General features: G+C 39.8%; 1 protein-coding gene across 2 annotated transcripts; it reads right to left on the bottom strand.

Moving 5' to 3' along the window:
* Positions 1 to 37: 37 nt before the first annotated feature.
* Positions 38 to 27,455, bottom strand: zak (sterile alpha motif and leucine zipper containing kinase AZK). 2 transcript variants are annotated; one of them, XM_005921491.2, is made up of 20 exons: positions 27,306 to 27,455; positions 25,659 to 25,848; positions 23,412 to 23,499; positions 19,946 to 20,047; positions 18,345 to 18,410; positions 18,226 to 18,254; positions 17,140 to 17,277; positions 13,329 to 13,415; positions 12,336 to 12,410; positions 12,153 to 12,259; positions 10,034 to 10,169; positions 4,266 to 4,310; positions 4,141 to 4,171; positions 3,894 to 4,033; positions 3,725 to 3,787; positions 3,548 to 3,637; positions 1,583 to 1,699; positions 1,369 to 1,443; positions 1,117 to 1,267; positions 39 to 1,020 (listed from the first exon to the last, which is right to left on the bottom strand). In XM_005921491.2, exons 2-20 carry the CDS (start codon positions 25,815 to 25,817, stop codon positions 305 to 307), a joined length of 2,415 nt encoding a protein of 804 aa, XP_005921553.1. In that variant the 5' UTR covers positions 25,818 to 25,848; positions 27,306 to 27,455; the 3' UTR covers positions 39 to 304. The 2 variants fall into 2 exon arrangements, with proteins under 2 accessions (XP_042076325.1, XP_005921553.1); XM_042220391.1 differs by lacking the exon at positions 27,306 to 27,455 and having other exon boundaries at positions 38 to 1,020; positions 25,659 to 25,841.
* Between the last annotated feature and the right edge of the window lie 476 nt (positions 27,456 to 27,931).

The following is a 27,931-nucleotide window of genomic DNA, read 5'->3' as shown; positions in this document are numbered from 1 at the left end:
TTCTGAATTATTATATGTTAAAAAACACACACACACAATAAAATTGGTGAGGCAGGAATGTAGTTTAAATTTAAATCTTTATTTTTAGGATTGATAAATAGCATCATATTTTCAATGCGAACCACAGTTTTGAATGTCATCTGCAAAAATCACAGACTACACTGTCGTTTTTAAAAATACGTGAACAAATAAGCTCATTTTTTAAAATACAAATCCCAGTTACTAATTATGTCATGTGAGCAGACATAATCCATGTGTAAAACCTTTTCAGTGTGTAACATGTTCAGTTCTTGTGTGGCCTACATTAAGTTCTTCCACCACCACCGCGCCCTCCCCTACCCCCCCTCCTCGGTCGACCTCTGACTTGTTTATTGTCCTGCCGTGGTAATCTCTTATGACGCTCCACTTTGATCCACCCTCCGTCACTGCTTTTGCCCCCCTCCTTTTCCTCACTGGCATTTTGTGTCACAGACAATAAACCCGGTATCGATGGTGTGCGGCTCTGTGGTCTGGCACTGTAACTGTTGGACGGCGGTCTCCATGGATGTCGGGGGGTTTTGCCACCTTTATTATGAGCATGTCCACCTCTACCACTACTCTCTGTATGACCCCAACCCTGCACCCCACCCACAGTAAATGTATTGCCCGTGTTGCTATTTCTGCGATAGTTATGCACTGCCCCTGCACTGAGCGGGCGCTCTCTGTCTGAGGTGCTCTCTGACGTAGTGCTGGAGGGACTGCTGCCCTTTGACCCCAGATAGAGCGTTGAGAGTTTGGCCGACAGGCTGGCAGTTGGCGAGGAGCTGCGTGAGTCGGCCCAGTGAGAAGAGTTGACGCGGTTTGGAGAGCGGCGCACAGCTGCAGCATAAGAAGACACATGTCTTTCATGTGCAGACAGGAACTGAGGCAGAGTGCGAGCATCAGAGCTCGTGAAGGCAGTGTGAGCAGCAGTCGTCGGCTGGGATTTCTGGGCTATCATCTGCTTCAGTCTTACATTGTACATCCACTTTGGATCAATATCTAAAACAGAAAACACGTACCTCATATACACCTCCTATATGAAGAATTTTTTTTTTTCCGCTAAAAAAACGATATGAATAAATAATAAATATTTACCGCGGTTTGATCTGTCCTTGAGGTTCCAGTCTGTGCTAGCTGGGGCTGTTTCAATGACGAGCTCCACAGTCTTGATCTCGTCTCGTCCACCATTGACGCTCCATGTCATCGAGCAGCTGTGTCTGGTGGACTTGGGAGACTTGACATCATTCTGAAGTGAAAGTAGTGATATTTAATGTATGTTGTTAAACATGATTGTGCGTGACTGCCTGTGTGATGCATTTTCAAACTGCAGCTGCTAAAATGACCCACCTCATAATTGACGGTATAGTCCACTCTCTGGTTCTCCTGTAGCCCAGTGACCCATTTGTCCATCACAAAAGGTGGCTGCATTGAAAAACATTATTTTGTTTGAAAAAAACAAAAAATAGACAATTGCAACCACCACAATACGTCAGGTTAAAATGCACCGATCAAAACATTTAAAGCAATTAGGTGTGTTACAGAAACGCGTTTCTGACGGCACCTTAGTCATCCGCAGGATTTCAACGTCTTGTCTGTTGGCGTTAAAGATGACATCTTTGATGTAGGTTATAGCGACTTCATCGCCGTCGAGTTCCATGTACATTTTCCATTTGCAGTCCTTGAAATAAAATAATTGCCGGTCAGATAATGTAGGTCTCAGCGACAATAGATGTAAAAGTTTTTAATTTCACTCATCTTTGTGGAGAACTTGGTAAATCTTGTATATAAACCAACAGCACAACCTACAGGTAGTTGAATGACAGTGGCCAGAAAGCCTCACATTGTGGGTGAAGACAGATAAGTATGAAATAAAACTTTTAAAATAAACTGCTAGCAGACCAAAGGGGAGAAAAGACAGAGTATACATGTAAAATGAAGTTTGCATGTAATGTCTACAGCAATGCAAACCTAAGTTAAAAGACTGATCTTTATGGTTCTCTACATAAATATACCTCAAATTCGGCACATTTCATTAAATTACTCTAACAGAGAAACAGAAACAAAAATCAGCAGCAAATATTTTCATGCCGCTATTCTAAATTCCAAACATTTAGGCCTTTTCAGAATCCAGGATTAATTTTTTGGAGCAGGAAACTGTCTGATTTTAGTTGATAAAACCTTTTTTTTTCTCCTCATGGACTACTGCAGAGAGACACACATCAAACTGGGGAGGCACAAATCGAAGCGGTCCCCAGCCCTCTTCTTCTGCATACTGAATGCTGACGACGCACGTAATGATTTCGCCAATCCCTAAAAGCTGCCAGGAAGCTACAGGTCACTGCTTAACCACACAGGGTTCATGGCACAGGCCAATCCATTGTGTAGTGATCACAGAGAAAGACATCAGAGGAGTGGCACTAACACACTCGTCTGAGGAGCCTTCGCCCTCTCCTTCATCGTCCCCGGGGGCTGGAAATGACTCAAAGGGGGGAAGCTTGAGCAAGCCTCTGGCTCAGAAACACACCAGTGGCCCAACGCTGGCCTGGTGTCGGGCCTGGACGGTCGCACCGGGGCTCCCAGGTCTATGCTAGTCTAATCACTCCAGCAGAAACAATGTCTGGTAATGATGCCTAGGACCCGAGTGCGTCTAATGACAACTCATACATAATTCAGCACCTTTCACTTGGCTGCACGGTGATATCCTCATTAGTAGGGGACCCTCAGTGGCTGTCAGATGGTGGCCGCACAATCGCAGGCCCTCATTTTGTCTTTGAGAAGTGCAGCTGCTTCCATGACATCGCCAGCAAAGAGGGGCGAAGAAAAAAATGCAGTGCGGGTTTGTTTTATTTAGTGCAAAAAACCTTCCAGTTTGTAAAAACAAGGCTGACACGGAACCTGACACCAGGCAGGGGAAAATAATTAGCTCTCATTTTCTCAGCCTCCTGTTTCCTTCTCCCTGCTGTGTTTTCTACCCACTAAACCACCACATGTCAGAAGAAATGGGAGGCAATTAGCAGGCTCGTTTCAGCCCTGCCGAACACACTGAAAGAGGACTATTTATGATGGGACAATGAACAGCTGAAAGATTAAATAACGTTTGCCTTTTAAAAGAAAATGACTTCTGGCTAAATGGGCTATTTTTGATTAAATTCAAACAGCAAGTGAAGAGCCACCCTTTCTCCACAGTTTGAGACCCTAACAAAGGGCTGTGAGCAAGTCGAGGTGGATGTGGTACATGGCTGAGCCTGAAATGTTTATTTGTCTGGTTTAATACATGTCTAGTGATGCCTTGAATGGTCAGCATAACAGCCGCCATCACGAATCCTCAGAACAAACAGCTTCAGTTGTAGTGGGCCGATTCAATCGCATGTCTCTATATCTCCTTAGAAAGTATCAATTATGCCAAAAATGCTCAAAGCAGAAAACATTTCTTTGTGATATTCTTATTTTTTGGGGTTTCATCGCTTGCTCACAGCTGCAAAATATGTTGGAGTCAGTGTTTGAATGTGTTTTCTGACAGACTTACAGACTTTCCTGTTGCTGGTTTCCAGTGGTACCCAAACACCAGCTCCAGATTTACAGTTTTACTCTGCTCCACCTCTTTTTCTAGTTCATCCTTGGAGAAGAAAACAAAAGCACATAAACATAAGCCCCAAAAGGTGCGTGACAATAAAAATGTAACACGTCCAACGGATGAAGATACCTTCAGCAGTGGCGGGAAGTGGACGAACCCGAGGTAATCATTAGTTAGCTTTTCGATCTCACACTGGAAAAAGAAAAAAATTCCCTTTGAATTCACCGCAGAGCCAAATATCAGAGAGCTCTGCCAATACCCCGTAAATGTTTTTGGTTAATGGTTAACCGTGTCTTGCCTTAAGGTGCATGACGTGACCTTTGGACTTGACCCCCATGTCCCGCATGTCAGTTTCTGTGAGCAGCAGCAGCCTCCGTCCGGTGATGTGGTTTTCTTTAAACAGATCCGCATAAAGCTGCATGTCACATGCGCTGTCTCCTGGCAAAGACACAACCAAACATTGAAACGAGCGCGGAAAGAATGAAGAATGCGAAACAGAAAACATTTAAGACGATCTGAACTGTTTAGAAAGTAAATGAACAAACCTGCGCCAAATATTTGCTGCATCCAGAAATACTAAAGGAAGAAAATCACGATTTAATCGTTTTAATAGCAATCATGACTGTATCACAATTTAAATGGCTGCAAGTAAAAACACACTGATACCAACCACATGCTCCTCTGTCCAGGTATATATGTCCAACGTGGGGAGCAACTGAGAAGACAAGACAAATTTAATCCAAAGCAACAGAATGTGGTTGGATATAGGCATCATGTGTCCATCTAAAAAAGGCCAGAACTCCAAAGTAAAACTCACAAGACTAGTAAATATTATTAAAATGGAAAATATCCATATTTTTGTCCACATCTTTGAAACCATTACTTTTTCAGTTATTGTGCTTTGTGATTAAGAAGACTGGATGTAGCCGTAATGGACTATATCCAACAGAAATGCCCATCTGACTGATCTAATGTGATCTATTTGAATGAAAAAAAAAATCATTTATTGCTCATTAAATGCAATCAGGCAGAAACTTGCCAGCCAAAATAAAGATTTCATCATTGTGATTATGAGACTGGTGTGTAATGACAGAAATAATGCAATGGGAAATTGGAGAAAATACGTCTAAATGAATGAGTAATCCCCCATTCACTGTCTTCTTCCCACGACATCCTGTAACAGCTCGGATTATGAACTAAATGCCGGGCTCAGTCGACAGTCGCTGAGGCTGCTGCCTCATAAAGCCACTCAGCCCTACAGAGCTTTTCCGCCTCCTCCTGTAATGCAGTTCAGAAGTAAACAGATTCGGAAACACTAAGCCAATGCCAGAATCCCACTGGAGTGACTTAACATCACTCTTCAAAAGCCACATTGTATCTCACAAATGAGCAGCCATGCTCGTGTGGCACGTCATTGGCAAGTGTGGTTAAATCTAAAAATTTGAAATGGGGGATACAGTCTTTGTGTTTTAAGATTGATATGTGGAACATGCAGGAGAAAAGGACTTTGAGTTGGGTTTAATTCACACAATTGTGCCCCCATGTGGACTAAGTGGATGATGGGTAGTCAGGCCATGGATATACCTATAAAGAAGCATGTAGTTAATGTCTCAACAAAAGATTGAAAAATGGCCACAGGAAATGCATATTTTACTTTTTTTTTTAAATGAAAACACTAAAAGCCATCCTCTGTTATCATTACGTTTATTAATACTAGCTATAGAAATGTAACTAATATCATTTTAATGGCAAAACGTTTGTTTTATTAGTCACTAATTGTTCAGATGTGGAAAGTAATGAAATCGAGCCAAGGCAGATTAGGAGAAAGTCAAAAGAAAATCATCTGTTAACAGGAAAATAAATCAGATGAAGAAGTTTCACTATTATAATGGAAAATAAAGGAAATAAGAAGTTTTCACATGGAAAAACACAAAATGCTGATTGTTATGTCTAGTGTAATATGTCTACGAGTTGATGGCACAAGAGGATAGGCAATATTTGTACAGGATTATTAGCTCATGGCAAGAAGCTAACAAGCAACAACAGAGGAATACAGAGGATTACATCCTCATGAGACTGACTGATTATAACAAGCGAAGGGGACAATTTAATGGGCTATGCTCAAGGAAGCATGTCCTTCCCCCACAAGAGGCATAATACCTAAGTGAACACTAATGCTAATATGATTTTCTGTACTGTAAAGAGCAGCTCTTGAGACGTGATCCTGTGTGGATAAATACAGCGTGGCGTCTATAGAAAGATGTTACTTTGTTAAGCTCTAAAATGTAAATTCTTTGGCTGAAAATTCATGTTTTTTTGGAGGCCTTAGGAAGAAACCTGTTTTCAAAAGTAAAATGAGAGAATGAAGCTGACAGCCACACAGCAAAGTCCCTCTCCTACTGTTTTGAACCTGGGTCACTCAGAGGAAAAAACATGTACTTTCTTATCCTGGTAAGAGACTGTGTCTCAACAACTGCACTCCACCACAACCAGAACAAATTGGCCAATCTTAATGTCAGCAAAATGTCACTTCATCATAAAAGCCTGGCCTTCTCTAGGCAACTGGATCACATGGCTCTTTCTTCACAGCATGGCACTATACATCCAGAACATTAGGCATACGGCAAATTACATCCATAATATCCACAGGTGGAGGGCTTCAAATATGTTCTATAATTGTGACCAAGTTCCCGCGCCGTATGTGGTGGAAATACATCATGAAAGCAGCTTATAAAGCAGAATAAATGCTCTTTTATGGTGTGACAAAGTAATGATTAATGAAATAATTGTCGAATAATTAATAACGCAACTTAACAAGCTGTTCATATTAGTGCTTTCACAACACCAGTAATATACAGTGGGGGATGTAATTATTTGATCCCCTGCTGAATTTGTAAGTTTGCTCACTTACAAAGAAATGAACAGTTTTTAGTTTATATGGTAGTTTTAGTTTAATGGAGAGAAACTGAATTTCAAACCAAAAATCAATAAATTACATAAAAGTTATAAACTGATTTGCATATCATTGTCTAAAATAAGTATTTGATTATTAGCATCTCCCAAGCATAACATGACTTGGTACCCTGGTGGAAAAACCCGTAACATTTCTTGCAGTTGGTCACCAGGTTTCCACACATCCGGGGAGGGATTTTACAGAAGCTCTCAAAACCCTTAGGTTTTATGGCTGTTGCTTGGGAACTCAACATTTCTGCTGATCAAACTTAAGATTGGCTTGTCTATGTGACTACTTGAGCAGTGGCACCTTGCAAGTACTGCAAGATTCCAATCCATCACAGCGTAGTGTGCTCCCAATAGTGTTCTTGGTGGCTGTCACAACTGCCTTCATATCATTAACAAGCTCCTCCTGTTTAGTTTTGGGCTGATCCACCAGCTTTCTCATGATCATCCTCCAGGAGGAAAGACCTCGCATGGAGCTCCAGACTGAGGGCAAGTGATGGTCATTTTATATTTCTTTGCACCAATAATTGTCCCCTTCTCGCCACTTCTTGCTTCTTGCATATGGTCTTATAGGCATTTCCAGACTTCTGCAGGTCTGCAATCTTGTCTCTTTGAAAGCTCTTTGGTCTTGGCCATGGTGGTGGACAGGTATGCTTTATAGTGTGGTGTGTTTATGTATATAAACAGGTGTGTTTATATACATAACAAGTTGAGATCAGGAGTAGCTGTAATTCATTAATTGATTGATTGATTGTTGTCAGCATGTCAAATGGGCACACACCCAATCTATAGGTGCCAGAATTCTGGGTTGTAGGAGATCAATAATATTTCACTCAATTAGCAGATCAATTTATAATCTTTGTGTAATATGTTTTTTTTTCTTTCCATTAAAATGAAGCTACCACACAAATTAGAGACTGTTCATTTCTTTGTAAGTGAGAAAATATGCAAATCCAACTGGGTATCAAATAATTATTTCCCCCACTGTATTCAGTGAGATCACACTATGTGATGGATGCAGGTGGAACAATACCAAACACTTGAAGGGCTCATTCAGTGTCATCAGGCCACAGGAAGTGTCCCATTTCCACTGTCATGTTGACACAGCTCACAGACCTGGAGGAGTTGCTCGACTCACGTGTTGACCTGCATGTTAGAGTGCAGGACAGGCCAGCCAACAAAGCCTCAAGTCTTCTATCACAGACTGCAGACTCACATACTCATTACCAGAGGTTGTGATATGAGAAGACATCTGTGAATTATTAGACTCCTCAATCACAGACTGAAAGCACGGATTAGTACTTATCTTTAGAGGTAAGAACAGCTGAGAGGCAGGACGATATCAAAAGCAGGGACACCATGGGAAAAGACAAGAAAACAGGATAGAAAAGAAGAGACATAGAAGTAAATAACAAAGAAAAAGGTAAATGAGAAAAATCAACAATGTGAACCCTAAAACCCCCAAAAGTTGATTCTGCCCATTTGGACGTAGCATGAACCCTTAATAAAATTATTTAAGAAGCCAAATGTTAAAGTGAAGTTAACAGGACAGCAGAACGACAGAGCACATAGAAAAGAAGCACGTTTAATGCAGTTTATTCAAAGGCTCAACTGACTTGTTAAAGAAATTGTGAGTTGTCTATGTGGGAGAGACAGCTTCCAGGTATCTAACATGTGCATGATTCTGATGCATGGCCATATATAGGTTAAGACAAATGACTAGGTATCATTCACAAAAAACACTGGACCAGGTCTTTATGCTCTTGAGGATACTTGAGGGTGCATTGGAGTTTGCCCAACCAGTCTACATTTGTTTTGTGGACTTGGAGAAGGCATTTGACCGTGTCCCGTTGCTACGGGCCATTTGATCCTTATACAACCGTTGCTAGAGCTTGGTCCGCATAACCAGCAATAAGTCGGACTCGTTCCCGGTGGGTGTTGGATTCCCTAAAGGACTGCCCTTTGTTACCGATTATGTTCATAATTTTCATAATTTCTAGGCGTAGCCAAGTGGTGAAAGGCTTCCACTTGGGCAGACTCAGAATCTCGTCTCTGCTTTTTGCAGATGATGTGGTTCTGTTGGCTTCATTAAGTGGTGGGCTTCAGTTTGCACTGAAGCAGTTTGCAGCCGAGTGTGAAGCAGTGGTGCTCCGACTGCAGTGAAGCGGATGCTGTACCGGTCTGTCATGGTGAAGAGAGAGCTGAGCATAAAAGTGTAATATTTACCGGTCGAGCTACTCCCCTACCCTCACCTAAGGTCACGAGCGCTGGGTAGTGACTACACGAACATGTTTGCAGATACCGGCCTCCCCCTTTAATTTAGGGTGAAGAGCTCGGCCATCCAGGAGGGGCTCAGAGTAGAGCCACTACTCCTCCACATCAAAAGGAGCCAGATGATCTGGTTCGGGTATCTGACAAGGATGCCTCCTTGGCACCTCCTGGGTGATATGTTCTGGGCATGTCCCAACAAGAGGATGCCAGGGGGAAGACCCAGGACAAGCTGGAAAGCTTATATCTCTCAGTTGTTCTGGGAACCCCAGACAAGCTGGATCATTTTAACGTTGGTAGGCGATTACTAAGCAACATGATGATATCACAATATACCAAAAATTCAAGGCTTTTGGACATAAATGAAATGTTATCATCATGAAATTATTTAATTATATAAGGCTGTATAAATGCTACAAATGGGTCATCTTGTCCCTCTAGTACAACATTATGATGTTCTAATATAGATAAGAAACTTCAGGGGCCTAAGATGGTAAATGGCCTGTACTTGTATGGCTTTACACATCCAGTCATCCACCCACTGGTGATGGCAGCTACATTGTAGCCATAGCCACCCTGGGGCACACTGACAGAGGCGAGGCTGCCGGACACTGGCGCCACCAGGTCCTCTGACCACCACCAGTAGGCAATGGGTGAAATGTCTTGACCAAAGACACAACGACCAAGACTATCCAAGCCGAGGCTCGAACCGGCAACCTTCCGATTACAAGGCGAACTCCCAACTCTTGAGCCACGATCGCCCCAGATATGTGTGCCAATTCTGGCTACTCAGTTGCTGGTGGAGGAGCTGTGGGCTGATAAGATTTTGGTCAGTAATAAAAATGATCATTAGTTGAGCCCTAAATCGTTTTGCATTGGATGTTAGATGCAAAAAAGGCAGAAAAAGGAATAGAATTAAAGCTGTGACTGTCATGTCAGAGGCTGGATGCTTACAATCTAATAGTAATTTTTTATTGTCACGATGCAAATGTTCACAACTCTGTTTCATACTTTTCTACTTTCCTTCTCATTTCAGAATAAGGTTGAGGGGACTTCAGAAGGTAGCTCAGAAAATAAGCCTCTACATGAAAACGCGAACGTGAACAACAGCGCAGAGTCGACGTGCTGCCGCCGAGACCACTTCACAAAGTGATGCGGCTGTCCTGAAGGTGAAGGTGGACCAAAGTGAAGAGGGGATAATGAGGAACTCACCGGACTGTTGGACTGTTCGATGAGTTTGCGCTCCCACATCTTTAGTCGCCGCTCACGCTCCTTCAGCTCTTGCTCTTTAGTGCTCAGGTCTCTCTCCAGCTTCTTAAGTCTCTCAAGTGTAGCTTCAATCTCACACCTTCATCATACAGCAGGAGAAAACTGTTAACATTTAAGGATGGCTGGATTTTTCTTATAAAAACCAAAACCAACATTTTTCTTTTTTTAAACCATGTCTCTTTATTTTCTGGCTTCCCTACAGTCTGCACCACTCAGTCTGAGCTCACTCCTTACATAATTTCCAAAAACAGCTGCCCTGTAGTTTTTAACGAACCTCTGTAAAGCAGTGATAGAACATCCAATGGATCTGGGACTACATTCAGTTAGACTATTCATGACAGCAGGACAAGGTATGTGTTTGAAGGAATAAACGAAGTGGCTCAATAATAATCCAGGTTTTCTTTTCTTTTCTTAAATATGTGTATAACTGACAGCAACCACAAACAAAGGATAATATTGTTATGTATGGGAAGTTTTCTGGTTTCCGAGTTCTATTGACAAATCACATTTCAGAAAGACGATTAGGGAACAAAAGAGAAATCCACTGGCAATCTCAATATATCAGTCTGACTTTAGTGAAATTCGTGAGAAGAATCATTCCACTGTTGCTTTTGGTCTTTGAGGGGATTTGTAGAGTGAGAAAAATAAAGAATATAACCACAAAATAAGACAGAGAGTTTTAGGACAGCATCCAGTGACACAACATTAAAATGAATCCAAAATAAAGCCCTGCACTCAGGAGGTGATTACGAGTTACGCCGACACTTTAAATACCAAGTGCAGGACAAAGCATGTTGGGATTTGTTTTGCCCAGCAGGTGGGGCTGCGCAATGTATCGCAGAAAGCCATGCTGAACTTCAGGCCCGCTAAAACTCCCACACTCTTTTCATAAACAAATGCAGCCCAGGCAGGAAGGCCATGACTTACTCCTCCCAGTCCTCCACCCACTTCCTTCACAAATAGTGAGCTCTACGGCCTCCCGCTGTACTGACAGGCCTCTACGTTTGGCATTGCCCTGACCCTTCCTGCTCAGTGAGCATTATAAACAGATAAAAACCTTTTATAGAAAAAAATACTTAAAACTGAAATAATCAGCGTATGAATCCTAGCAATGAAGGAATCGACCACGTGTCAGCTTCCAGCCCCACATCGCAGCTGCATACAGTTACATACTGGTATTATCCAGCAGTCACGTTATTGTATTTTTAAGTTATTGTACTTGGAAGGGAGAATGCGTTCATTTTTAATTTACACAAGCACTTCAAGTCCATTATGTAAATGTGACAAATGTAACAATACAGCTAAAACAGGAAAGAATATGAACCTTAAAATGAAACTCAAAAGCTTTCAATTTAAGTTAAATATTATGAAGGAAAGAGCCAAAAATAGCATCTATAAAAATAGAACTATCTGGGCTTTTCTTGGTAACACAGATACCTGGGAAGCTAGAAACAGGTACAACAGGTTTCTCAACGTCGCTTTTTTACGACTGGAGGTGCCATCTTTCACTTTGAGCCGGATCTAACTTCTTGGGCCAAAACACATTGTCGCTTTCTGTTTTCAAGCAGAGATTTACTTCAACCTGCTCCACCTGCAGATGGCTGCCTGGACACAATAACACCAACACAACTTCTGAGGAAAAAAAACTCCAAGCGCAGACAAGGCCCGGGGAGAGGCAGACAGAGAATAAAGTAACAGCTGAGACTCAGGCTGTGCCGAACACCACCAAACCTCCAGCTGCTCATACAGGCCAATTAAACACTTCTACTTGAAAAAGATGGTGATTATTTTTAGGGTCTTATGGGTAAAGAGAGGAAGTATATCCAGATGGATGATTCTTTGGGGGGTTTTTATGTCTTTATGTAGCTATCAGTGTGATTATTAAAGATCTATATGCATGATCTCAAGTCCTTTTTTGTGTTTCACGGCCCCCGTCAGCTACATTTCCACAGCATTCTTTGAAAACAGTCGCACATCTCCCTACACTGAGGCAGTATACCGGCGAAAAAAAAGACAGTTATAAATACATTTACTGGGTTTGAAGAATAGCTGATCACATTACCTCCATTCAGCCTTGTTGTGAAGGAAAGAGTTGCACTGTTGAGGAAGCTGGCTGTCATTAGACATGGACTCTAAAGTAGAGAGGATCTGCTTGAACATTGGTCGCTCCTAAATGAACATAAAACCATTAGCAGTGTATATAATTCATATATCTGCTTCATATTTGCATGCTTGTACAACTTACTTTTGGTTCTGTTGCCCAACACTTTTTCATGAGCTCAGCAAAGCTGGAAGGACAGCCACTGGGGATGGTTAGCCTCTAAACCCCACACACACAGGCAGAGGAAAGAACAGCTTTAAAGGAACCTTAATATGCTAACTTAGATAAGAAGCTCAATACCATTCTTGTGTCTGTTAGATTGCCTTTGTCCTAAAGGGTCTCCTGTTTGTCAAGCATTTAATTATTGCTCTATATGAAGGATCACAACTGCCATAATCAAAAAATAAAGATACACATAAATACACTTTTATTGAGTACACCTGGCATCATTATGTGAATGAGGCCAAGACTCATTCACGCTGTATCATTTTCGTCAACTTTCCACCTACTGCCTAATCTCCATCATGCCTTGCTCCCCACAGCAGTTGCCAGGCCTGCATTCAGTCCTGACAAAATATGGCAAAACACCCTGTTATACTGCCAAAATGTTCCACCAATTGCAGCTGATTCAGTGTGTGCACTGCCTGAATACTGTAGGGTACAAGACGCCGCTGACCTAATGCTTCAGACACCCACCAAAGGAGGGAAAACGCATCTAAAAGGATGCAGCCAACTGTCGCAAACGGGGGTCCCCGAAACCAGGAGGCGCTTAGCTAACCTAGCCAAAAATTAAGCCCAGTAATGATTATTTACGTGTTGATTATTACTAGTTGTTGTTGTTAATACTCTGAATAAAAGTGCGTTTCAGTTTGGCATACATCAAAGTTGAACTTTTTGTTTTTTATAATTTGGAAAAGGGTTATTGATGCAAAGGTAATTAAACACAAGAGGAAATTAAAACAAGTATAACGTTATAAATTAATTAAACCTCTAATATTATTCTGGTGTAATTAGTGGATTATTGATTTATTCGGTAAGTCATTTATTTACTTTTTCATTTATTTATTTAGATATTTTTATATGCCAGTTTCACTTCTCCATTCAGAATTGCATTCATGTAATCATGCAGTAAAATACCTCATTCTTCTCAACCACAAGCCAGGCCACTTGTAAGCCTTCCAGGCCTTTGAATGGTATCTCACGGGTGAGCATTTCCCAAAGCACCTGTCACAGAAGGTAGAGAGTCAGGTAACAGTGTTGTAAAATTACACAAACAGCACACTACATGTGTGAATGTACACATGGGCCGTGATAAGCATGGATCTGCTGCTGTTACCCATCACCACATGGTTGAATTACACAGAAATATCATAAATATATCAATACCCTCTGTTTATATAGCATGTGTATTCATAGCATACAAATAAAACACTAAAAACATTTATGCATTTCCCTTGAAGACCACACGAAACATTAAAAACATCGAAAAAGAATCACGCATGATTTAAATGCTGTTGGGCCGCTGAAGTACTCCCTTCATAAGTCAGCTTCTTTTCAACTGGGCTTCACTAGTGTCAGAAATAATCACCTGTGTCAACATCTTAAAAACCACATAATGAAAAGGTGGAGGAGCGCCGCTTTCAAACATCAAAGAGTAAGACTGTATATGTATACCACATTCCTAAATGTATGCTTCTTGACAGCTGTGTCTAATTACACGTATGTATTTGACTACAGAAATCAGATGAACGTGCAGGCGTCTGAGCGAGAAACTCACGGCTGCTGAGGTAATTTTACCAACGGCAGATTGTAAAATCCTACATAGATCCAAGGAAAAATCATTTTAATTAATGCGTTTGCATTTTACCAGAGTGACTCAATCTTTTATAATAGTGAAAGCAACTTTCAAAACAACTTTGGGGCAACCGATAAGCGATTCCATAGTGAAACGACTTCCAAATTACTCTCGACACTAAGTTTCTAAGAGGCTGTAATCCTGCAAAGGTCGCAAATGCTGTTTTTTTTCCACTTAGAGAGAAGAAATGTTCAAATGAAAAGCATCAATGGGACTGGTTGCCTGATTTTGTTTTTTGTTTTTTTCCTCTTGAGAGATTTTAGTGCTATTTGGTCGACTGCGTTCGTTCTATTTGATAAAATCTTATTTTTAGACTGAAATAAAAAGCTTGCCAATCATATGTTTCCTCTAAAAAAAAAGATAAAAAATAAAAAAAAATAACATAAATTGGCTCCAACTTCTTGACCTCAGGCTTTTAGCTGCACTTCCTGGTGAATTATTCACTTCTGTGATCTTTGAAGTACAATAATGAACACCTTTTCAATGGTTTTGATTATATTATTACCACGAGACTGAATGAGAAATAACAGAAATCTAGCAGGCGGTACAAAGCTCCAATGAAATGGCCTTGACCTGCTCTATGAGCCAATAGATTCTTGCTCAACTTTACAGATTTGGAAAAAAAGAAGCAAAAAGAAACTTTCTTCAAAGTCTAAGACTTCAAAGACTCCTGTTGTGAAGGACCTCTGTTATACGCGTCCACAATGGCATCCTTTAAGCACTGATTCTGCCTAAAGCTGTCATCAGTTTTGATATAGTGTCTAATTATTCATCTCTTTGAAAGAGTGCTGCTATTTGTTATTTTCTTTACATTTACTCTTTATAAAATATAATCATACAGTACATAAATATACGAGGAAAATACCCCTCAGCTTCCTGGTAGACACACCTATGGTATAAATTTGAAAATCCTACGTGGCCTTGATTTTCAGAAAACTTAACCTCTGACCTTGAGGTCAAGGTCACGGAGATTGTAACTCGTTCAAGATTTTTAGTAGATACTACTATGGTATCAATTTGAAGATCCTACATCGCCTCGTTCTTGCATTCACAAGCGTAGGTCTCCACACTGCCCACTGGCCAGTAGTTCACAAAACAAATGGATATAGCCACTGTGACATCACTCATTAGAGATATCCCAACTTCTCTGTTAGGCTGACTCCATTTCAGTGTTTTAAAAATGCACGTGCTGAGTGAGAGATGGATTTGAAATAGGTACCAAAAGCAGGCCCAGTATGAAGCACAACCTTCGTCATAATCCTTTTTGACTCAAATGGGGACCAGAATTTAGTAAATTCTTTAACTGGTGAATGAGACCATAAACTCTTTGAGAAAGTGTCTTTTTCCCCGCCATAGGTCATAAAAGTAAGGAAGAAGTAGTTATTTGACCAAAGTCTTCTATGAAATTTCTTTTTGCAACCACAAGCAAGAATGCAGGTTTAAAGTACTTTCTCAATGCCAGAAAGTTGATCCATTTTACCTGGATGCAACACTGTTGATGTGACAAAACATTATCCAAGTGACTTCATGCGTCTCAGCTGACGGCAAATTCCCCCAACCGTACAAACAGATCCTTATGAAACTGTACTTGCTATAAGGTCGGGGAAATCTGCAGTCAGCTGAAAGAAATGGAAGAAGTCACTTGGATGAGTGATGAAATGTTTCTTCCACTGAAGAAACATCTGGATGAAGTGAATAAACTTTCTGGAATCAACGCTTCCTCATTTGTTTCACTTTTCAAAAACAGGTCCCTCATGGTAGCTCCTAACAAGTTTAGTTTGCCAAAATTCGCTCATGTTCAGTAAATTTATCTGTTTGGTCTGTGGTTCTTATAAGAAGCTTATTGCATCTTTCATTATGATACCATTTGGAGTTACCGGTTCCTGGACAAAAACAGGCTTATGATCTAAACTCGTCACAGTGAGAAGAAGTGGCCACATAACAGGTTGGGACAAGCTACAAACACACAGGCAGCATTCAACAAATACAAGAAGGTCACATTAAAAAGACGTAACAACATTACTGCAACACAAATTGTGTGCGTGCAATGTTAGCGTTACGTTCGGTCTGACGTCTTTCGTGACACATCAAAAGGAACGAGTCAGCTCAGGATTAATAACGACACTCCAAACCTCTAGGATCTCTAACAAAATACTTGCGGATAAATCTGTTGCTATTACCCAACCGCTCTTTTCTTGTTAAACCCAGGAAGCTGATTTTAGTGTAGAAGTAAGTAAATTGTCCTCTGAATGACTACGCTGCTCTGTATGGGAGAGGCTAGGTGCTAGGTGAGCAGGACAGGAGGAGAAAGCAGGTCTGTTCAAACCGTCAGAGACTGCAAGTGATAAACTTTAACTGTTAACTCTTAGGATCTTATGTGTTAAGGGAGGGCAAAAGGACACGAACACTAAGACTTTTCTATTAACCTTAGAATAGAGGCGAATAAATGGTAACTATACAGAAAAATGGCACCAGCTCCAGCTTCACGGGGCTTACATTTAAAACGGCAAAACTCAGACTAAAGAAAACCAGACAAAACTATTTCATTTTTTTTTTAAACTGAAACATAAAAAATAAAAATCAAAGGGCTAAGATGCCAAACATTTTTGGCACTGAGATAGAAGAAGTATATTATTATGAAATTGTTTAGATGTTTAAAGCGTGCATAACTATATTTATATCATAAAACACAACAGGAAACAGATGGTATATTTTGTGTCCAAATGATCTAATTCATACACGATGGTTTTATGACACCCCTAAAGATCTTTATGTTGCCCTGAGGATGAAAAGTAAACATCAGATTTATGAAAATGCAATAAAAAAAAAAATCTTCACCCTCAATAGATATAAAGCAAGGACGGGTTATTTATTCAAACAATTAGTCATTAAGGAAAATGTGCTCTGTATAAAGTGATGTAACACTCAAGCATATTTAATTTCACCAGGTTCCATTACATTCAGCATTTTACACCGTACTTATGCAACAACACTACAGGGGAAAATGTACATGTAATTAAATTAGCTGAAATCAGCATTTTCTACCATTTTTCTGTGTGTGTGTTTCAACTCAGGTTCTTTTTTGCCACTTACTACTCCGTAGGAGAAGGTGTCACAGGTCTCAGATACAGGCAGGCTCTGGATCACCTCCGGAGCCATCCAGGGAAACGTACCCACTAAGGACATGTGCGTTGTGTGGGTGACAAACTTAGATGCCCCAAAATCACAGATCTGTAGAAATAATAATAATATTAATGTTTATTTGGGTATCCAGAGTAACCTGTCATTCATAAACCTTGTGTCACACTTAAAATATAGCAATCATAGCAGCATGTAGATTTAGATTCACCTGCTGCTGATGCAACAAATCTACAGCACTGTAATCATATAATTATTCCTGGAGTCATCGTATGTTTCAGTCACTGTGACGCCACAGGCAAATTAAATGTCTCTATGATACAGAAAAAGCCTCAAAGCACTGACATATATAATCTTAAGGTTTTGGCAGATTTACAAGTGGATGTACTTTGCAGGACTCTTAAAGCAATCACATACTGTACCAACACAATTACTATCAACTTTGGTTTTGTGTCTATCTATCTTATCAGAGAAGAACTGGTCACCGGTCAGCAGCAGATCAGCAAAGAGGATCTCCTTTCTCTCAATCTCATCCACCTATGGCGAGAAACACCGCAACACTGTCCCTGATTACTTGAACATGCCAAGTTAGTCACTGCCCTCTTGTGTCCGTATACTGCTGAAAATATCAAATGAGGATTTCGTGCTTATATTTCTTTTAACACTGAATAGAATGTGAATCCTTAGCTAACAGGGCCATCACATCAAAGAGCAGGTTGAGTTTGTAGAAGTGAGACATGGCACTCCAAGAACCCTGAATTCAAATCTATGCAACAGAGCCACAGCAACAAGGTACAATTTCTCAGTCAGGAAAAGCTGTTAAAACTTAAATTTAAGACAAATTCAACATTGTAAACACTTTTTGTTCCCACCTCATCAAAGTTTGCTTGAATAATGTTTCTGTCCTAAAAAGTGCCTGGAGGTGTTTCAAGGTGGCTGGGAAGGACCAGATTTTATGATTACAGAATTCGGATTATTTCCAATTATTTTATGATCATCTGAGATTAGGTTTCAGTCCATAGGTTATATAAAAAGGCTTACTTTGAGAACTTTCTCTGCAGATAAAACAACTGAAAGAGAAAAAAAAGTCAGTAAATGCAGATGTTTACTTAAAATATTTAAGAAATTAAATTTGGTAAACTCATGTCGTGGTCAGTTACCATTCCTGGACTTCAGGTCTCTGTGGATCACCTTAACAGGAGCTTCTGAGTGTAAATAGTGCATTCCTGAAGCAGAAATAAAGACAAATTTTCAGAGGAACATTAATAAAAACTCATTTGGAAACTACAATCCTAATAACACGAGCATTGGGACACTGTGTAAAACATAAATAAAAAGGGGAACGCAAAGATATGCAAATCTCATGAAACCATATTTCGATTTTCATGACCTCAGCCAGAACTACATTAACATTAAAACTGACGTCTTTTTTTAGGTCAAAGGGCATTTAGAATGGACTGAGGCAAAGCAGAAAACTGTTCTGTGGTCAGATAAATCCAAATTTGAAATAAAAAAAATGAATTCATTTTTCAAAAACAAAACTGAAGATGACTAAAGATGAGGAGGAATGTCAGTACCTCGTCTAAAAACCTACATCTCTGATGGTGTGGTTGTGCACCGCCATCTATGAAATTGACAGCTTCCACATCTGGACAAGAACCATCAACGCTGAAAGGTATATACAGGTTTTAGAGCAACATATGCTCTCACCCAATGACGTCTTGTATATATTAATAAGACAACACTAAAAGGCATACTGCAGCTATTACAACAGTGTGGCTTCATAGAGAAAAGCCCGTTTGCTGAAGTCCACACCTTTCCCCAACTAAAATATCTGCAACATCATGAAATTAAAAAATACGACACGATGAGAGCCAGGACTGTCGAGCAGCTAGAACCTAATATCAGTCAAAAACAGGACAACGCTCCTCTTGGAAAAATCCAGCAGCTGGTCTCCTCAGTCCCCAGATGTTTACAGAGTGTTGTTAAAGAAAGCGAGGATAGTGCAGAGTAGTAAACATGGCTCTGTCCCAACTGTTCTGTGACGTGTTTCTGACATCAAATACAAAATGAGCTAATACTTTCCTTAAAATGGCACATTTTCTGTTTAAACATCCGGTGTTTTCTTTGTTCCATCCTGAATAAAATATGTGTTTATGAGATTTGCAAACCACTGCATTCTGTTTTTATTTACATTTAACACAGCACCACAAATTTTGGGGAAATTGGGTTTGTAGTTGCTCTGATGAGAAGATAATGCATGCTTTAAATGACATTGTCATTTAAAGCATGCCTGTTGTATATCAGCAATGAGCAATGAGGCATGGAGCTGCAACCTGCAGCCTTGTTGACTCATTTTCTTTATATTTCCATGAAGGATGACTACACAGCTCAAGCAGATCACTACAAAACTGAACTGCAAGACTGCTGCTAATGCAGTAGATCTATTTACTGTATGGCTGGTTAACATATAACAAGCTAAGAAAAAACTTCTAATATCAGTATTTATTTTATTACTTTTGGTGTTAAATTGTGTGTCTCTTTATTTTTTAATATACCTCATTTTATTCTATAAGCTGCATTTCTAAGAATTGGCCAGAAATTCTATGGAGCTAACTCTGTTTTTTTAATAACTGTCAAATAATAAAATGAAATAAAATAAAATCATTTACTACCGTCCTTAAGTAAGAATTTTAAGCTCATAAATCAATCTCACAACATTTCAGCTGTTATTTACTAGTAAGATACATCTGAAGTTTACCTTTGGCGATCTCTGCAGCCCATGTCATGATCTGCCCCATGTCCATCTCCTCACTGACATCACTGGACAGGTAATCATAGAGTGAGCCGCCGCTTGCATATTCTGAGGAAACACGAAAACTTTATACTGCTGCTTTATGAATAAAAATGAATGATGTTACAGTGGCAAAACGAGTTTTACAGCATGCATATGAGTGCAGTATGTGAAAAGGTTATGCAAACACAAATTGGATATTCGGCCACACCACTCATAGTGTCTCGCTAGATTGCTACGGCTTGACGCTGTGGGTGAGCACCAGTCGTAACGAGCTCTCTTGTCCCCTCCGGACATGGCTGTTAAACGTCTACAACACAAAGTTGCTCGTGCTCTGTTGTCAAAGGATTCGTGCATTTCTAATGGGCCATTAGAAATGTATGAAACTTGCAAATTATGTGGACTTTTGCAAAATCTCCTTCATAAGACCGCTGACGACACTAAAAGACAACTATGATGAAACAAAGATTGAAACAGGAACACAAACTTTAAGCTTTACTATGTGTAGACAGAGGCAATCTTGTGAAGTAAAGTCCTTCAACAGAGATAAACAAGCACCAGCTAAACAGCAGGGACCCTCCATTTGTGCGCAATAACCCCATCATATCCCAACACAATACTGTAAACACGCACAAGCACCGAGATAGGAACATAATTAACAACCATAAAATACACCGAGGACTTTTATTATTATTATGAGCCAGAGTTTCCTGTTGACCCTTTTTTGTTTGCTTTTTGACTTTGATACAGGAAAAACTGAATGAAAATGGACAAGCAAACTCATGTGGGAGACATCATGCAGCTAGTTCAACTGCGAATACATGTCTCCTTCTGCACTTTGCACCCATCCACATTCCTTAGATAATCTGTGCCAGCTTCAATGTAAAATGCACTTTCAGTTTAGCGTAGTGTCACGGCAGAGTCTTAATCAGTGGAAGGGGAAAAAAAAAACGCCTTAAAATGACTGTAACTGGCAAATGTACTTTAACCCTGAAACAATACTCTCCTATAATTCATCAGGTTTATGAAGCCGCTGAGTGACGGCAGTTATTGTTAAACTCCTGCAGGTCAACAGAGACAATCAGGTATCTCAGATAGGTTGTAGATAGTGGCTGCGAGAAAGAGGGAACTGATGCTGTGTGTCAACACAGTCATAACAGAGATGATGAATGTGAGCACGGCAAACGTTTTTTTCCCTCTATCTGCTGCTAATTAGATTCTGCCTTATTAAATAGAGACCACAACCTACTCCTTGACAACAAAACCTTCCCTTTCGGAGCTCTGTAGTACAACCGATCCTGCAAAGGAGTAGAGTGCACTGATCGTTTTTCCACTAAACTTTGATTTGATTTCTGATTCTTTTGTGCTTTTTCTTTTTTAACACTATTACATAGAAAATGGCAAATGAATAACATTTTACAAAATGTGGTTAGGCCTGATTAGCCTTTTCATAATAATCTTAGTTTTCTTTCTGATGCAGCCAAATATTCTTGTATGAAAGAGCACCTCTTTAAGAATATCAAAGGTCTTTCTACACTTCTATATGAGAGACACTTAGAACACTTAGATAACGTCTACAGATAAATAATTACACTGAAAGTATGGACTTGGTTTTACATAACTGCGCTACACAAAATAATTTAAGTAATAACATTTTACTGACTCCATAGTGTAGTAGATTACACCTTCACCTAACACACAAAAGATCCCGGTTCGATCCTGGATTTTCATCAGGAAGGAAATCCAGGTCAAAAGTTTTGCCACATCAAACATGCAAAACTACCCGCTGTGGCAATCCCTTGTAAATAAGGGACAGTGGAACGTGGCTAGCAGCCGTTGATGACAGGAAGGTTTTGCATGGGCGAAAGAAATTCGATTTGCATGAAATAATCTAAACTGTTTTTAAAAAGTTGCTTTCCTTTCTGATTGCTTTGAGAAAGTCCTCAGTGTCCAGCAGAACTAAGGTAGTAGTAGAAATGAGTGCATGAGAAATCTCTCTGAGATATTTTTATGGCTCATTTGACACTGGGGAAACATGTACAGAGAGAACAAGATGGGACCCACGATGGAACCCTGAGGTACTCCACAATAAAATGTAGCTTTTAAAGAACAATTGTTTCCGGTGCTGACAATGATGGATCTATCTTTCAGTTGAAGTTGATCAAGAATTTTACTGTTTTATTGTTATCTTTTGTTCATTTAACTACCTCTTGTTCTCTCATATGTCAACAAACTTTAAAAGTGCAATTTTTTTTTTGTTTTATTACTTTTTGTAAAATATTTTTTATTGTTGTATTATTTTGTTTCTCCTAACTTTCCTTTTATATCATAATGTTAGTTGGCCTGGTCTTCAGCCATGGCTAAAGATAGTCAGAATCTCTCTGACATGTTTTCATTATTAGATATTACAAGCTGCAGAGGAAATGCAACACCCTTGTAAAACATTAGCATAAAGGTAAATACAGAAAACCACAATCTGTTAGCATGTCTCTCTCACTTGTTTGTAATGCTACACACTTATTAAATAGAGCCATGTTTTATAGAGAGAGAAAAAAAGTGCATTGCATCCCGTGGCTTTACTTTCAAAGCGATTTGAAGTATTTAGTGGAGACTCATGTAAACTACTGCTTTAGCATTTTTCCTCTTCAGAAGAACAAAGATCTTATATTTGATGCCTTATGTTTGTTGTGAGTCAGGGTGTTTCACTCATTCATTCATTGTTTTGTTTTTTTACAGTTTCGTAAACAGATAGTGAGCTGTCAAAGCAAGGACAACATATTAGAAAGATAATGGATGAAGGGAAGAACCAGGATTTCCAAACATGCAGCAGTTCCTGAATCTCATGGGCATTTTTTTTCATAGTAGCACAATGAAACCGAAACTCTAGGTGTCAGTTCACCACTAGAAGCAAAGCGAAGTTTAATCTTTTATATCAAATGAGTAACTACATTACGAGCCTAAAAATAGCATCCTTTCTACCTATACTGAGCGACACCATTAGGCACATTTAACAGTCAAACTCCATATACACCATTCTGCAGTGAAGGTCGAACAATATGTTAGGCACATTTTTGAGCTGGGGCTCGATTTAAACGACTTTTCTGCAGGATTCCCTGATAGATGCGAGCATGATGGGCCCCTTGTTTACAACAGTTCACAGCTACACGAGCATTTGAGGCTTTATTCTTTTCGGTCTTTGACCTAGACAAAAACTGAAAACAGGCTCACACAACTACTGTATGAATGTGTGCACATCCTGAGGCCTCTGGCATTCACTCCCACTTCCATAGAAACTTCTGCTCCATTGAGCAACTGGTGCGAACAGATTTGGCTGCTGCCTTTTCTATCATGATGTTATCTGGTGGCTCTGTTGTATGCTGTTTTTCACTGAGGTTTCTTTGCTGTAAATATGCATCATTATTTATAAACTTACCGGTGACAATTCCATAGTTGGGAGCCTCGACAATCGCGCCGTAAAACTGGATGATGTTGCGGTGGCTGAGGACGCTGAGGATTTCAGCCTGACCAGTGAACACACACAAGGAATTTTCATGAGAATAGAAGAGAAAATAGAAGCCTTATTTGCATTAGAGTTTAAATAAATGAAGTCTGGATCAATAATTTAGTTCACACATGATTTCAGTGTGTGTGAAGTAATATTTTATCTTTAAATCACCTTTACCAAAGGTTCATTTAAGTCTCAGGAAATGACAACATTCACACTCTATTCAGCACGTACATAGCAGAATTGCACATACCGTGCATGCACTGAGTATACTTTCCTTATAGCATATTTACTATGCTACAGATAACTACATTCTTTAACGAACAAGCTACATATTTGATTACTACACCTCATGATGACATACCTTGCAGAACCAACTTTCACAGCAATAGCTTAAAATAATCACTTTCTGTATGACTTCATCAGTCTTTCGTATCACCACACTTCTTGACAAATCTGCTGTTGAGGTTTGGACTTTGACTTGGACATTGCAACACCTTGATTCTTTCCTTTGCTGTTGTCCTGTTGCATGGCCCAACTTTATTGACGTTTGACTCTAGAATACTTCGGTATTCAGAGAAGTTCAAGATCAACTCAGTGACTTCAAGGTGCTCATTTCCTGTAGCTGCAAATCAAACCTAAAAAATCACCCCTCCCACTACCATGCATGACAGTTGGTATGAGGTGTTCATGCTGATATACTCTATTTCACTGTACACATGTAACATTACCAAACATCTTCTCTGTCAAAAATAGTCCCAGAAGTCTTGTGGTTTGTTCAGATAGAATCGTACAAGCCTAAGCTGCGCTACCATGTTCTTTTTAGACAAAAGAAGCTTTCTCCTCATGATCCTTCCAAAAAGCCATATTTGTTCAGACTTTTTTGAATTGTGCTTTCACGAACTTTGAGATTTAACATGCTAACTGTGGTCTGTAAAGTCTGAAATAAAAGCTCTTGGGTTTTTTGCTTTTTGTCAGAGCACTGCGTAATCTGACTTTGGGGTAATTTCACTGGGACATCTGGTCCTGGAAAGAATGCGGCATATCCCTGAATGCCCCGAACAAGCAAACTGTCAAAACTTCTAACTTGCTGATGATCATTTTGTTACGTGCGTTTGGCTGCTGTTTAACCTCTTAATTCCTATGGAATTAATGCTTGGTTATTCAAAGGACCGCACAGAGTCCTGTGAGAACTTTTTTTTTCACATGACTGTTATTAACACCAAACCACAAAGTATCCCAAAGTATAAAAGTTAAAATTATGACCTGATAACTGCATAAAATACTTCCTCAAATTGATTATAAAAGCTCCACCACCCTAACCTAGAAATGAGTGCTTGTATAAGATTTACTGCAATCCATTTAGAACCCAGTTAACTTAAAGTGGATGATTGAAGGAGTCACCATTTGTGAATTCATAAAAACAAGAATTTAATAAAAAGCAGAAGTGAGAACTTGCTGGTTATCCTGATGCCCCAACAGGAAAGGTCAAAGCAGACTTTGACTTTTTCAGACTTTTACAGAACTCAGTGGCATGGCTCTCAAACTCTGACTGGACGCCAATGGTCCTATGGAGTCTTCTGGAGCGTATACAAAGACGTGTCAATGCATAATCGTGGCACAGAAAGGTTAATGTCTAACCATTTTTTTTTTTTTTGAATGAACCTGATAAAACGATCTCATTTAATCGCAACCAAACACTATAATTAAAGGAACATCTGGTTCAATGTGCAAGGATTACATTATTATTCCCATTGAACAATCTTCTCCCCAACACTTGAGTGAAGTTGAATGGATATCTGTGATCTTTTACAATTTCATAAAAGAAACAATGAACAATTTTCTGAACATCCGATCACAGGCCGACACACATAATACAATTTCCCTGAAAAGATTTCAAAGATAATTCTGTTTTGTCTTTAAGACAATAGGCCTGTGCTTTCAAAGACACTTCAGGAGCAGCCTTTGCTGTAATTGGACCAAATACATTCTTTCATTTGGCTATAATGTTTCTTTCACAGCACACTGCTTAGAGAGGGGGAGTATAATGACCATGAGTGATGGGTACAGAAGTCACCAGATCTCGCTAAATGGGATAGCAATTAAAATGATTACTATGCTGACAATTAAAAATATATATGAAAAAAAAAAGATCCAGGTAATTAAGATTCTTACCTCATTTTCAATCTTGAGCAGTTTTTTCACCGCCACCTCTTTGTCCTGGGAAATCCACTTGGCCCGGTACACACTTCCAAAGCTGCCGCCACCACAGTTTTCGAAGAAGTGGATGTCATCGAAATTGACTTGCACGAAAGACGAGCTGGGAGACATCATCTCATAATGGCACTCAGTTCCAAGTCAGCTCCTAAAAGAGCGAGGGGGATTACGGGAAAGGAAGGAAGTTGGGTTCACAACAAAATCCTTTGCGGTAAAACAAACTTAATCCATCAAAGAGAAGCTTCACTGTCAAACACCATTTGTGAGTGTGGCTGCAGGTTTGAGGCTGCTTTGCCATTGGTTGATTGAGCATAGCAGGGTGATATCGCTCATTTTAAACTACCATCCCCTGTCTCTTCCACTTTTACACATACAGTCCTCCACATCAGTACCAGTAAGCAATGGACTCAGGGTCCAGACTCTGCTTGTATAAGGACAAAGGCATGTCTGGTATGCTGGGATCATGCAGCTAAAGTCGCAGATTACTCCAGCAGGTTTGGTTCAAGTAGGACAACAAGCTGGGAGATCATACAATTTTGACAATAAAAGCTTCTTTTCTTTCAAGACAAAAACACCTTGAGTGATCCACATATTCTCTTTCTCTATTTAACAGAAAAGATGAGCTCTTCTTGCTTGTGTTGAGGCCAAACATGATGATGTGTGTGTAAGCCAGGGTTAGTGGTATAATGCTTCCAAACCGGACACCACACAGATTTATTATCATATCCTTTTGTTTGTCTGTAGCGACATAAAAGCATCTTGTAAAGAAATAATTCCATCATTACAGGAAATTATAGCATTGCTATTGTTCATAGGTTTCCCATTTACAGCTGAGCAATTACGGCTTTTAAAAGGCTGTTACCTGGGTCCTCATTGGGATTACTATCCATCACAACGGGAAATGCCACCATTGTCACAGAGGGGAGCCATTGCTCTCTGCTGATTTACTTGTATTCATGCTATACTTAGCCTGGCAGCAATTTGCTCAGTGGACCAGCCCCCCAAGTATTGTCTGACCACTCAAGAAGCCAGGGTTACAGGGATACGGGAGTACTCCTGCAGTCATCGCTGGCAGTTTCTCACTTAATAGCAAACACGACTGCAAGCGCCGCAACAATAAGGCCTGACAGCCATATGTCAAACCACAGGTAGTCACTGTAATCTCAACTAAATGATGAATTAATCACTGAGACAGCAAGGTCAGCTTTTGTGTCACATCTTCACAGCTAAAAGTGTGGTTATATGCAGATGTTACAATCTTAACCAATCTAACCCCTACTCAGTTACTATGCTGTGTATGAGATGCAGTACCTGAGTGAGGGTTAACTCACTGCTCAAAACATTCAACAACAACTAGATACAGTATGAGCAACATTAGGAGTAAACTTAAAGCGGTATTACTTTGTTATTATTACATGTTTTTAACAGTCTTATATTAATGCACCACGTCACACTCAACAGCCCGCATCAACACATCTGCACGAATGTGTGTTTAATATCAAACAAGACTCGCATTATATTTAATCTGCTGGACAGTGAGCCTATGTCGAAACTGCTCATTGAGACTAATTGGATAACTGGTGAACATTATCGAAACACACATACCGACATTCAGTGTGAAGGCTGGCGCTCCGGAGCGGCTGTTCCTCCACGCAGGTAGCACCGGGCACAAGACAAACTTTGCGAAAGAAAGGATAGTTCCGGGAAATCTCACGTGACGTCGCTTGATTTCCCCGATCCAGTGTGGTTTCACTGGTTGCACAACTTTCAGCCAGCTGAACTGGACAGCATCCAGCTTTTGATACTGATGGCAACAGCTCCCCCTGCTGGACACGAGCACGAACGCCTACATTGTGCGTGGTGATGGATATTACAGTTATTTCTTTCTCATTAACAAGCTCTTACTGGGCAGCTCAGTGGTACACTAAAAACAAAATAGTTTTAATTAATTTGATTCTGTAAAAATGTTTTAAAATGTCTTTTAAAACCGCAATTTCTTTTTTAAATGTGAAAAATGTAAATAAAAAATAATGTGATGATTTGCAGTATCAGAAACTGATATTTTATACACAATAGAATAATAGAAATCATATAATCATACATGTTTCTAATGAGAAAATTACAATTTTCAGGAAAAAGTAAGGCCATTTCTAGGCAGCAACACATTTCAAAAAGGTTTGGACAGGGTCGTGCTTAATAATGCACAGTATGTCCTCTTTGTATAACAATAG

Source organism: Haplochromis burtoni, unplaced genomic scaffold, assembly GCF_018398535.1.
Source record: "Haplochromis burtoni strain Fernald_Lab_line unplaced genomic scaffold, NCSU_Asbu1 Contig_48, whole genome shotgun sequence".
NCBI classification, from domain to species: domain Eukaryota; kingdom Metazoa; phylum Chordata; class Actinopteri; order Cichliformes; family Cichlidae; genus Haplochromis; species Haplochromis burtoni.
The sequence above is the reverse complement of the archived record's forward strand: the minus strand, read 5'-3'. Positions and strand labels throughout refer to the sequence as shown.

Coding starts and splice junctions, on each gene's coding strand:
- zak (XM_005921491.2), bottom strand. CDS start 25,817: ATGATGTCTCCCAGCTCGTCTTTCGTGCAAGTCAATTTCGATGACATC. Junction 18,411..19,945: donor GGCTGCAGAGATCGCCAAAG/GTAAACTTCAGA, acceptor TTTCTGCTTCAG/GAATGCACTATTTACACTCA. Junction 3,638..3,724: donor ACTTCCCGCCACTGCTGAAG/GTATCTTCATCC, acceptor TTCTTCTCCAAG/GATGAACTAGAAAAAGAGGT.